Source organism: Sinocyclocheilus anshuiensis, unplaced genomic scaffold, assembly GCF_001515605.1.
Source record: "Sinocyclocheilus anshuiensis isolate Anshui unplaced genomic scaffold, SAMN03320099.WGS_v1.1 scaffold394, whole genome shotgun sequence".
Taxonomy (NCBI): domain Eukaryota; kingdom Metazoa; phylum Chordata; class Actinopteri; order Cypriniformes; family Cyprinidae; genus Sinocyclocheilus; species Sinocyclocheilus anshuiensis.
The window spans coordinates 136914-149854 of NW_015542343.1; the positions used below are offsets into that span (position 1 = coordinate 136914).

At 33.0% G+C, this 12941-nt stretch overlaps 1 protein-coding gene across 1 annotated transcript in view; it reads left to right on the forward strand.

Annotated features, from left to right (window-relative positions):
- Positions 1–10543, forward strand: part of LOC107691248 (F-box-like/WD repeat-containing protein TBL1XR1) — a 20065-nt gene extending 9522 nt beyond the window's left edge. The window contains exons 2-12 of the mRNA XM_016489754.1: positions 983–1106; positions 1953–2094; positions 4161–4224; positions 4316–4413; positions 5249–5309; positions 6373–6494; positions 6574–6648; positions 6783–6910; positions 7973–8138; positions 8223–8324; positions 9520–10543. Coding sequence (XP_016345240.1) covers positions 983–1106; positions 1953–2094; positions 4161–4224; positions 4316–4413; positions 5249–5309; positions 6373–6494; positions 6574–6648; positions 6783–6910; positions 7973–8138; positions 8223–8324; positions 9520–9546 — 1109 coding nt within the window. The 3' untranslated portion in view covers positions 9547–10543. The remainder of the gene's footprint in view (positions 1–982; positions 1107–1952; positions 2095–4160; positions 4225–4315; positions 4414–5248; positions 5310–6372; positions 6495–6573; positions 6649–6782; positions 6911–7972; positions 8139–8222; positions 8325–9519) is intronic.
- The last annotated feature ends 2398 nt before the right edge of the window (positions 10544–12941 follow it).

Sequence of the window (12941 nt, forward strand, 5' to 3'; positions counted from 1 at the left end):
TATGTAATATAAGTCTCTGGTGTCCCCAGAATGTGTCTGTGAAGTTTCAGCTCAAAATACTCCACAGATCATTTATTATATAATTTTGAAAATGCCTATTTTGAATGGAAGCAGAAACAAGCTGCTGTTTTTCGGGCCTGTCTCTTTAAATGCAAATGAGCTGCTGCTCCCCGCCCCCTTTTCCAGAATAGAGCTGAGCCTTTACAGCTCGTATCTGCTAAAAACATCTGTTTTGGTTCTGATTATCGCGCTGAAATCATGCGTTTTAAACCATATGAGTTTAAACTTCAGATATAAGGTTTTCTGAGAGCACACATCTGAAGCACACGGATAGAAAGCGGCTGTCACAGCATGTGAGTACTAAACTAAGTTCTCATTCACACAAGTTTACGTTAAAAACACATGAGTTACAAAAACAGTGGGTTATGTTTGTGAAGGTAAACAGCTGGGAAATAAATTGCTTGTTTATTTTAGATCTGTGTGGCAGCAGCAATATACAGTAAATAAATCAATAAATGCACTGCTCTGTTGTCTCCTCTGAGGCTGGGACTCTAAACAGTGTTCTGTGCTCGTCTGTGCAGCCAAACACAGAACAGTTAGCATGTTTTGCTCAAACTTTCACCATGGCATTAGAGCTGGTACACCGTTGTCGCTTGCGAAAACACAGTAACGGCGCCGTGGGTGGAAACTTACAGATTAAGGGGCGGTAATATTATAATGAGATCCCCTTGCCACGTCATCCAAGGGAGCGAAATCAGACGCGCTCGTTTTCTCAGACGCTTGCAGAAAAAGGCTTCCCTAAACAAAGTTACTGGGTTAATCTTTTCACGTTTCCTTGATTGGTAGATGCACCGGGGACCGGATTATAGCACTTAAAACCTGGAAAAGTCAGATTTTCATGATATGCCACCTTTAAGGTATTGAGAGATATGTTTGTCAGTTTCGCACACGGTGTGATTGTAATCTGCTTCTCCTCTCTCAGATAATCATTTGGAGGTGATGGAGATGGACGACGAGGTCCAGATTCCTGCCACGGTGTTGAGAGGTCACGAGTCGGAGGTCTTCATCTGCGCCTGGAACCCCGTCACTGACCTCTTGGCCTCAGGGTGAGTCCATCTGACCTCTGACCTCAAGGGGCGGAGCTGAAGGATTTCTGGCGCTGTGATGAGTTTGTACGACTCGCACTGGAACGACTCTGTGAAATGGCTTGAATTGCATCAAATGTTTTTCTAAAATTACATGATAGACATAAATATTTGAGCTCAAATATTTATTAAAACTAATAAAAATAAATGAATAAAATATAATTAATAAAAATAAAATAATTATTACTTTTTATTTACTTCGATTTGTGACCATGGACCACAAAACCAGAAGCTGAATAAATGAGCTTTCCATGAATGTATATATTGTTAGGATAGAACAATATTTGATCGAGATGCAACTATTTGAAAATCTGGAATCTGAGGGTGCAAAAAAAAATCTAAATATTGGGAAAACTGCGCTCCAGGGTCACATTTACTATTTTTATTGATTTAATATTTATATATATTTTTTATATTGTACTATTTTATTTAAAAGCAGCATTTTAAGTGCATTATATTTAAATGTTGGTTTATAATTAATAATATAAAAAAGTATCAATAAAAATTAATTCAATCAAGGTAAGACACTACAGGCAGGACACTATTTGGTTTCACAATAGTGGAAAGAAAACGGCCAAAATACACATTTAAGTGTTTATTTTATTGCACTGTATATTTGTGTGTTTATGCAAAAATTAGTGCATATTTAATTAACGTTTCAGAAAACTTGTGATACAAAAAAGTTTGCGATTCGTAATGTAATCAATCAACCCTGTAAGTATGGCGATGTCTATTAGTTATATTTTTTACACCTTGTGTGTCTTGCCTAAAAAGTGTATTGCATTATTTGTGTTGCTCATGTGGCAGCTCTGGCGACTCGACGGCGCGCATATGGAACCTGATTGAGAACAGCAGCGGCGGCTCGTCTCAGCTGGTCCTGCGGCACTGCATCCGAGAGGGAGGTCAGGACGTTCCCAGCAACAAGGACGTGACCTCGCTAGACTGGAACGTGAGTCGCTGCTAATCATTCAGAGCCGCGGTGCTCAACTAGGGGCCGCAAAACGCTAATAAAGCAATGAGCCCAAGAAGCCGTGGTTTACAGTGAATTTATAACAGCTAAGGGGCGTTGTTATGCACGACGCAAACCCCTTAGCTGTTATAAATTCACTGTAAATCAAATATTCGTCGAATTTAAAATAAAAATCCACATTCGAATGCAAAAACGTTGCATTTGAATTTTAGGTGTGCGTCAGGCGGCCTTATCAGTGGCACACTAGATGCGATGATGTAAGTGTCGTTGCATTGTAATGTTTTTCATAGCTTATCCAGTTGAAGCCACTAGATGCGGCGCTGCTACGTTGTTCATTAAAAATATTGCGGAAAAAGAGAACATCAATACGGAGATGTTGTTTTGCATCAAAACTGAAACCAAGCCGTTCTCACAGAATGCATATTTATCGCATTTTCTAAAGGGACATCTATCACCTTTACACTCGCGTATCGCACATGTTTAGAAAGCCATGTAAAATTAATGCAAGTTTAACTTTTAAAAAACATTATGGCGGTTTTTCCCCATTTCGCCATTTTTTTATGAAAAAGTACTCTTTGTGATTGGTTTTCGGTCTTTTGTATTAAACTATACATAAATACATGATGCTGTTTTGTTTCTAATTGTTTAAGCAACTTACTTATGTGATTTAGAAACTTTGTTTTAAACTAGTGCTGTCAAACAATTAATCGCATCCAAAATAAAAGTTTTTGTTTACATAAGATATGTATGCATACTGTTTATTTATTTATTTATAAATGAATACACACACATGCATGTATATATTTCAGGAAAATATGTTATGTTTATATATGAAATATATTTATTTATAATATAAATTATATGAATATAAATATAGACGTATAAATATTTTCAAAATATATACATGCATGTGTTTGTATTTACATAATAAATATACACGGAACACACACACATATATTATGCAAACAAAAACTTTTACTTTGGATGCGATTAATTGTTTGACAGCACTAGTTTAAACATTATGCACTTTTTTCAAAGATAGTCGTGTTATTTTATTGCTTTGAAGAAACGTGCGCTAGTAATATTTTGATAATATTTAAGTACAAAATTCGAATTTAGTTTTTCAGCCATTTTGACAGCCCTAAAAAAACAGACAAAACGAGCTTTTAAAAAAGCTAAAATAACTAAAAAACATTTTTTGTTTGTTTAAAAATGTTTGTTTTTTTATTGATAGAAATCAATAGAACTGGCATAATTTTTCTTATTTTAATTCGTCCCTCAACAACTCACTTCTATTTAAGAATCAGGATTCTCACAATCTTGGAAAACCTGGAAATATGAGTGAGATTTCCAGACTTGGAAAATAAATTAGTAAAATCTTGAGAACTCAATAATGAATATAGGCTACATCTTTCTAGTTTTGTCAAGCATAAAATATTTTGAATAGAAATTCATGAGAAATTGCCATTACTGAGATATTTAAAAAATGTATTAATTAATTCATCCCTGAAGATCATTCTGTTTTCTAACTTAATTTTTATAGCACTATTAAAGGTTTCAGTTCTTCAATCTTCTGAAATTACAGAATTTAAATATGCATTTTAATTTTTTTTTATTTTATTTTTTATATGATTACATTATTGCAAATAATTTAAAATATATTTAGTAATTTAAATATAAATAATAAAAAAATAAAAGTAATTATTTTATATGCTAAATTAATAAACTAATATCAGCTAATAGCAGGGAAATTAAGAATTAATAATTAACTATATATCTTATCCCTATCATCTTATAAGAATGATGATCAGATTATTGTTTTAACATTGAGTTTTAATTGTATTATATTACTTCAAAAAATAAAATAAAGTAATTAATTTGTTTAATAGCACTTATTTAGTCATTAAAAGTCAATTTTACTCATTTGGCACTGGGCGAATTCATTTTGGACCCTGGATATAATTCTAATGAAAGGCATGGTGAATGTTTGGTTTCTTTTCATATCACAGTTCATTATGTTCCTCAAAATGTTTTTTTTTCTGCAGAGTGACGGCACTCTATTAGCAACCGGATCTTATGACGGATTTGCAAGAATATGGACAAAAGATGGTAAGTCGAGTGATTTCTTAACACTGAGCGCTAATCAGACTCAGCGAGTGCGTGCCTTATTTAAACCAGCGTGTTTTAACCTGTTAACCAGGTAATCTCAGCAGCACACTCGGCCAGCATAAAGGACCCATATTTGCACTCAAGTGGAACAAGAAAGGCAACAGCATTCTGAGCGCTGGAGTCGATAAGGTCAGTATCTACAGCTGAGGTCAAAAGTTTACATCCCCCTTTCAGAATCTGCAACATGTTAATTATTTTACCAAAATAAGAGGGATCATACAAAATGCATGTTACTGTTTATTTAGTACTGACCTGAATAAGATATTTCACATAAAAGCTGTTTACAAGAGAAAAAATTACACCGTTCAAAAGTTTTCATCCCCTTGATTCTCAATACTGTGGTGTTAGCTGAATGATCCACAGCTGTGTTTTTTAGTTTAGTTTAGTTGTTCATGAGTCCCTTGTTTGTCCTGAACAGTTAAAACTTTCTGCTGTTCTTCAGAAAAACCCCCCAGCTCCCACAAATTCTTTGGTTTTCCAGCATTTTTGTGTATTTGCACCCTTTCCAACAATGACTGTATGATTTTGAGATGCATCTTTTCACGCTGAGGACTTTTGAACCGAATGGAGATGTGTACATTTTTCTTATTTTGTCTTAATATCATATTTTTTCATTTAGTACTGCCCTTCAGAGGCTACAGAAGATACTTACATGTTACCCAGAAGACAAAATAAGTTAAATTTACCCTGATCTTCAAATTCCAATGGCTCTTAATGCATGGTTTCTCCTTCTGGAGCATCAGTGAGCGTTTGAATCTTCTCCAATCAATAAAAACTCGCATTGCATTCATGTTGTACATTTGATCAGTTCATGCAGTCGCAGGGAATCGAACCCGTGATCTGTGCATTGCAAGATCCACGTTTTATTGGTTTGAGCTGCGTAATGCATTCAGAGGGAGAGAGTTATTACCTGATTTTTTTCTGTAATCATTCATTTATTTCTGTGGTTCTTGTCCTCCTGCAGACGACAATCATTTGGGACGCTCAAACAGGTGAAGCCAAGCAGCAGTTTCCATTTCATTCAGGTGAGTTTACAACCTACAGCAGTTCATATGTGAAACTCTGCGTTTATAAAAGAAAGTATTCATTAAAATACGCCAATGTCAGATTTTACATTTGTTTTCAGATTTATAAACCCGTATGTTGGGCCTATGAAATCCTTTTATTTATTTTATTTTTTTTCCCAGATTCTATTTTTATTTTTATTTTCCAAAATTCTGTTTTTTCCATTGTAATTTTTACTTTTTATGATGTTTTAATTGTCTAATTAATTGAAATGTTGAAACTTATACAATATATCAATAATTAATTATAAGCTTATCAAAAATGACGATTTTAAGGCTCTATGAAATCAGTTTTGTTTTATTTCCAAATTCTGTGTTTCTGTTTTTATTTATTTATATTAAATAATAAATAATCTAATCTTTTTATTAATTCATGTATTTTAGATTAAAATAAATAATTTATTATTAATTATAAATAATTTAAATATAATAAATTAGGCTAAAATAAATGTAAAAATTACTTAAATGCATATAATTAAAAAACAAAGTAAATACATCTAACTCTACAGTACTGTACTGAGTAGAAAGAAATATAATAATTTAATATTTGGAAATATTTTCCAAATAATAATTTAGGCATATTAATAATATTAGTAATTATATTACAATTTACAATAACAATCAAAAACAATGTCTAATCAATTGAATTCATAAATCTGTAACAATTTAATCATGTATTAACATTTTTACAATAACAGAAACCTCCTTTGAAGATTTTATTTATTTTATTTTTATTTATTTTTCAGAAATTCTGAAGTTTTAACTTTTCTGGGATTTAGGATTTAATACAAAATAAACAATGGTAATTAAATGAAGGCATGCAACAGTAACAATTTAATTACTCTTTAACTTTGTAGCAAACAAAGTGCCACACATCTGTGGCTTAGCGTTAAAATTAAAACGCGGAAGAAAATTGTGATACAGTAATATAATTCTGTTATAATTTCTTTATTTTGGCGTGTTGTAGTGAAGATCTTAGTTGAATCAGATGAAAAGTTGATGTGGTGTTTATTAACTCCTGCAGCTCCGGCGCTGGACGTGGACTGGCAGAACAACAGCACCTTCGCCTCCTGCAGCACTGATATGTGCATCCATGTGTGCCGCCTGGGAAGTGAGCGTCCGCTCAAGACCTTTCAAGGGCACACGGTGAGCAGTGCACACTAACTCACGGGCTTCAGGCTTTACTGCTCCCCAGCAGCAGATAAACATGTTTGTTTGCTTGCAGAATGAAGTGAACGCCATTAAATGGGATCCGTCTGGAATGCTGCTGGCTTCCTGCTCAGACGACATGACGCTAAAGGTAGGAATCACGTCCCAATATTCTTTAAATATTTATTTTTACTTATGTTTTTAATGGTAATGACTCCTCAGATTGGTAAAATACATGATGAAATGTGCATTAAATATGATCAAATTGTGTTCCTCTCACGGCAGATCTGGAGTATGAAGCAGGATGCATGCGTTCACAATCTTGAAGCGCACAATAAAGAGATTTACACCATCAAATGGAGCCCAACCGGCAGCGGGAGCAGCAATCCCAACGCTAACATGCTGCTAGCCAGGTAACGTCCCTGCTAACCTGGACCAAGACTGCTAACTGCTAACGTTATCTAATAAATTTGATGATAATAAATTAATAAAAAAAATTATAAATGGATAAAATAAATAAATAAATGACATTAGCTTAGATATACATTTAAAAATGATTACAATTAATTACATTAAAATAAATTAATCAAAAATAGAAAAAATAAATAACAAATAGAAATGAAATTTAAAAAAATAGATTAGATGTAAATAAATTTAAAGTAAGATTAAAATGAAGTAAATAAATGAATAAAACTGAAAAAATAAATAAATAAAACATTAAATATATTTTAAATTAGATAAAAATAAAATGATTAAATCAATGAATAAAAAAATAATTAAATTAATAAAATTCAGGTTAAAAGAGATTAGATTAAATTAGATTAAAATAAATTTGATTCAAACAAATAAATAAATAAATAACAATTACATTAAAGTAAAAACAAAATTAGATGAAATATATTAAAAAGGGTTAAAATAAATTAGAATAAAATGAATAAATATGTAATGTATAATGCAGTGAGATTATAGAAACAGAATATAATAAATTTAGATTAAAATGCATTTAAAATTATTTAAATAAATAAAAATGTGATTATTATAATTAAAAAATAAATGAATAAATAATACATTGACTATACAGTACTGTCGTGAGTAGAAAAAAATATTTTTATTTAATTAAAAAAATAAGTTACATTTTTTATAAAATTAAAAATTTTATTATTTAACCGAATAGATTAAATTAGTATTTTCCAAATAATAACCTAAGGCATATTTATAATCATTTTTCAGACAAGAAACTTCATTGATGCTTTTACATTTTAGGGTGGCAGTCCCTCACATGAGAATATGATCATATTTGGGGATCCGTTAGATTTGAAATATTAAAAACCCTTAATCTAAACCGACTTAAAACTGCTCGGTGTCAAAAAAAAGGGATAAAGGTCTAGAGTGTTTTTATAGTTTATCTCTCTTTACATGTTTATGAAAAGCATCTTTGTGATCGTCACGATGCCCCGCTGCTTTGTGTTCCTCAGCGCCTCTTTCGACTCGACGGTGCGATTATGGGATGTGGAGCGAGGCATTTGCGTTCACACGCTCACCAAACACCAGGAGCCGGTCTACAGCGTGGCCTTCAGTCCGGACGGGAAGTTTCTGGCCAGCGGCTCCTTCGACAAATGCGTTCACATCTGGGACACACTGGTCAGTACAGCAGCTCCTTCACACACAGCTGAGCGTCAGTGTGATAAAGATGAAGATGATGATGATGTGTGTGTGTTTCTTCAGAGCGGCGCGCTGGTGAACAGCTACAGAGGAACCGGAGGAATCTTTGAGGTTTGCTGGAACAGTGTGGGAGATAAAGTAGGAGCGAGTGCATCAGACGGATCGGTGCGTTCATCCACCTGTTACAACTGTTCGAAGAATTTGACTGAAACGTCGTTTTCAGAAATATATCACAGTGGAAGCTCAATTTATATTTGTCTAAAACTAATTTTTTACGATTGTGAAAAACACTAATTTGTCTAAACTTTGGGCTTTAGTTTCAAGGTTATAAAATGTTCAATAAGATAATATTATGTGAAATTAGATTAAATGTCTGGTTGTTTTGCCTAAAATCAATTATATTATTTATAGACTATTATAGTTTTTATTATTATTTTAAATTAGTTTTATTTTTATATTTCACTGTTTATTTTAATTTAAGTTACATTTTTAGTAATTGTCATGTGCTATTGCAATTTTTATTAGTTTTTGGTTTCATTTTTAGGTTTATTTTAGGTTATGTTGTTTAATTTTTATTTCACATTTTGTTTTTAGTTTTTATTCAGCTTTATTGTCGATTCATAATTTTAGTGCTTCAACGTAATAAATATTTAGGTTTATTTTAGTTTTTTTTTACTTTTTACTTTTAGTTTTTCTTTATTTCCATTTAGTAATTTGTTTTTCCAACTTAAGTTTTCAATTTCTAATTTTCATTTAATAATAATTTTTCATCTAATATTTAAGATTTAATTTATTTTTATTTCACGTTTAGTTTTATTGTCGATTCATAATTTTAGTGCTTCAACTTAATAAATATTTTGATTTTATTTTAGTTTTTTTACTTTTACTTTTAGTTTTTATTTATTTCCATTTAGTAATTTGTGCTTCAACTTATTTCAGTTTTCAATTTCTAATTTTCATTTAATAATAATTTTTCATCTAATATTTAAGATATTTTAGGTTATTTAGATTTAATTTATTTTTATTTCACATTTAGTTCGAATTCAGTTTTAGTTTTCATATTTCCAGATAGTCATTTTAGAGCTTTTAACTTGAACTAAATAAAACATTTAAAATAGTTGCCAAAGCAACATTTCTATTTGTTTTTGTTTACATTTTTCATCTAATATTAAGGTTTATTTATTTAACACTTAGTTTTTATTTATGTCCAGGAGTAATTTTAGTGCTTCGACTGCTTTCAGTTGGTTACGAAGGCAGCGTTTTTAATTTCCAGCTTTATTTCAATGCACAACAATCTCTTTAACGGTTTTAGTTGATGATAATATAATAACCCTGTTTAAACATCGTCTTGTTTTTCCAGGTCTGTGTTCTTGATTTACGGAAATAGCTCTCGGTGAGTCCGGATGCAGGATCGTGCAGCTAAAGCCTTCAGCGGCTGCTGGTTGTGACCGAACTCGTTTCTTCTGTTTCTTCCGGTCGACTGAGACCCGCAGCTTCACCGGGAACAGAATCCAAATGTTGAAAACCAAATTAGAGGAAGGCCTCGGTCGATGAAGTGGACGCCAAAGAGCTGGAGACGCTTCATTGGAAAGGTTTTATTGGGTGTTTTGGACGCCACTGACATTCATTGGGCCATTTGACCCTTCATAAGTGAAGTCTGACCATAAGAAAACATATTTTTAATGGAGAGCAAACTTCAAATCAAGACGAGTTTTCCTTGCAGGAGAACCATAAATAGTTCTGATTGTTTTCCAACTTTAAAGAGGGATTAAGACGTCAGCTGCCGAGTACTTGGGAAATATCTTATGATTCTCAGATATGAAATATACAGGTGTAAAACCTCCCCACTGGATGTACATTTAATGAATGTAAAGATGTAAATGAGATCGTAACACGCAGATTTTATAAACTGTTTATAAACTAATCTTTTTCCCAAAAGTCTTTCACACTTCTATGTTGTTGTTTTTTCTGATTTTGTGCACATCGTGCCTGCTGGATCTCAGCAGGAAGCCCAGTGGTTTTGAAGAAATCGATCATATGAGGATTTGAGCCTCTAAATATTGTATCGCAAGTTTTGGGCCGCGTTTGAATTCTCCGCGTCACGGTCGAGTCCTAATCGGGTGCGATTTGATAAAACGAGAAGTAATAAAAGCTTCTGCAAATCTGAATTTTGTCTTATTTTGTTTATCACTTGGTTGTTTCTTTTATGTGGAGTTGTGCTGGGAAGCCCCGCCCACCTTGAAATTTCATTGGTCCAAAATCCTAATTTGCATTAAACGTATTAAATTTCAATGTGGACAGGCTAATTACTGAAACTCGAATATATGGAGACAATGCGGACAAAAATATATATTTATCGTAGCTAGGGTTGCAAAAAGGTGGAACATTTCCAGTAAATTTCTGAAACTTTCCAGGATTTTTTGGAATATTCCAGGGATTTTTGGAAAGTTTTCGGAAATTTACAGGAAATTTTCCACCTTTCTGCAACTAATCGTGGCCATGGATTAAGAATTTGTTCCCTCATTTTAGATGAATAATTTCCATGATTTATTATTCGTTCCCTTAATTTAGTGAAATTCTAAATAAAAATAATTGTTTCCATCGTTTCCATGAATTAGGAATTTGTTCCCTTGTTTTAATAAATCGTGGCCATGTTGTACTAATGTACTTGATTTAATTAATTTGAGGGAACAAATTAGTATGACCTAGACACGATTTACTAAAAGAGGGGAACGAATTCTTAATTCGTAGCTGCGATTTACGAGTAAACAAATTTGTATGACGTCGCCACGATTTACTAAAACAATTTTTGAGTTGTGGCCTCAAATTTATTAAAATGAGGAGACAAATTTTTTATTTGTGGCCACGATTTACAAAAATGAGGGAACAATTTCTTCATTTGTCGTCATAGTTTTATTAAAATGAGAGAACAAATTAGTACGACAATTCTTGGCCACGATTTACTAAAACAAGGGAACGAACTCTAAATTCATGGCCTTGATTTAATTAGAACGAGGGAAGGAATTTGTACGAATTAAGAATTCGTTCCCTCGTTTTAGTAAACATGGCCACAAATGTATTAAAACGATTGAACGAATTAGTACGCCGTGGCCAGAGTTTACTATTAAAACGAGGGAACGAATTCTTAATTCACAGCCACAATTTAATTAAAACAAGGGGGCGAATTAGTACAACGTTTTGTGGCCACGATTTACTAAAATGCGGAAACAAATTATTACGATGTGGCCACGGTTTACAAAAAAAGACGGAAGGAATTCTTAATTCATGGCAATTTATTTAAAAGGATGGACGAATTCTACATTTGTGGCTGCGATTTTAATTAAAATGAGGAAACGAATATGTACAACGTAGCCACAATTAATTAAAACTACATAGGAATTATAAATTCATGTCCATGATTTAATTTAAATGAGGGAAATAATTTGTACGAATTAAGAATTAGTTTCCTCGCTTTAGTAAATCGTCGCCACAAATTTGTTAAAATGATGGAACGATTAGTACGATGTGGCTACGATTAACTAAAACGAGGGAACGAATTCTAAATTCATGGCCACGAATTTATTAAAATGAAGGAACGAATTAGTATGATGTTTCATGGCCATGATTTACTAAAACAAGGTAATGAATTCTTAATTTGTTGACGCAATTTATTTAAAACGAGGGAACGAATTCTAAATTTGTGGCTGCGATTTAAACCGAGGGAACAAATTAGTATGTTGCCATGATTTACTAAAATGCCGTAAGGAATTCTAAATTCATGGCTAAATTAAAACTAGAGACGGAATTTGTACATTTACTTGGCCACAAATTAATTGAAATGAGAGTTAATTATCGTGCGGAGCTTCGATAAGGTCGTAAGGACGCGCGATCAGTCGTCATTCTATCTTTACGAAGTTTTTTTTTTTTTTTGTCCTTCTACACTGAATGTGAAACCTGCCAATCAAATATGTGGACCAATGAGGTTTCAGCGTGGGCGGAGCTTCTCAACACAACACTGCTGAAATAGAAACCAAGCAACCATCAAAGTCTCTCGTCAGATTTAAATGGATGAGAGGGTGAATTTTCGTTAAACGGAGACACGCTTTGTTATCGGATGAACCCTAGTTTATCACTTAATCGCATCTCGTCTGAATTAGATGCATTTTCAGCGGACACGTGAATGTTACGTGTTTTTCTAACACGTTTATCGTATGTCCGTCTACTGAGCTTTGTGTTTGATGACCAAGTTCGATGAGGAACTGATTGGTTAGTCCTGCTGTAAACTTTAAGCAGTGATCGATGCCATCGCTATTTAACCGCGACTGGTGCAGTGTTAATTTCGTACAGTACGTACTGCACCGTCGTGTGCGTTTGACAATGGAAGTTTCTTTTTTATCAATAAAACCAATTCTAGTGGGTTTTAATAGGATTTTTTTTTAATGCATGGAAAGCGTTGCATTTCTGCGTGCCGTGGGTTTCCGGAAGCCCTTATCGTCTGTGTCAGACAGAATTGCGTCGCGATCTTGGCACATCGAGAGATGCATGTTCTGGCGTGTTTCTGACCTGCTGCCAAGTATAAAGTTGAAATCTGTTTCGTGGACAAAACTGAATCTCAATGTCTCGCATTCAGAGGCTCAAATAAATCACACTATTTTGATATTATAATCAGTCGTGTTTGATTCATTCATCTTGCATGTGAAACTCCATGACAGAAATGTTGGAATAATTGTCAAAAGTTTGGAATAATTAAAATGTTTTAATATTTTTGAAAGAGTCACTTGT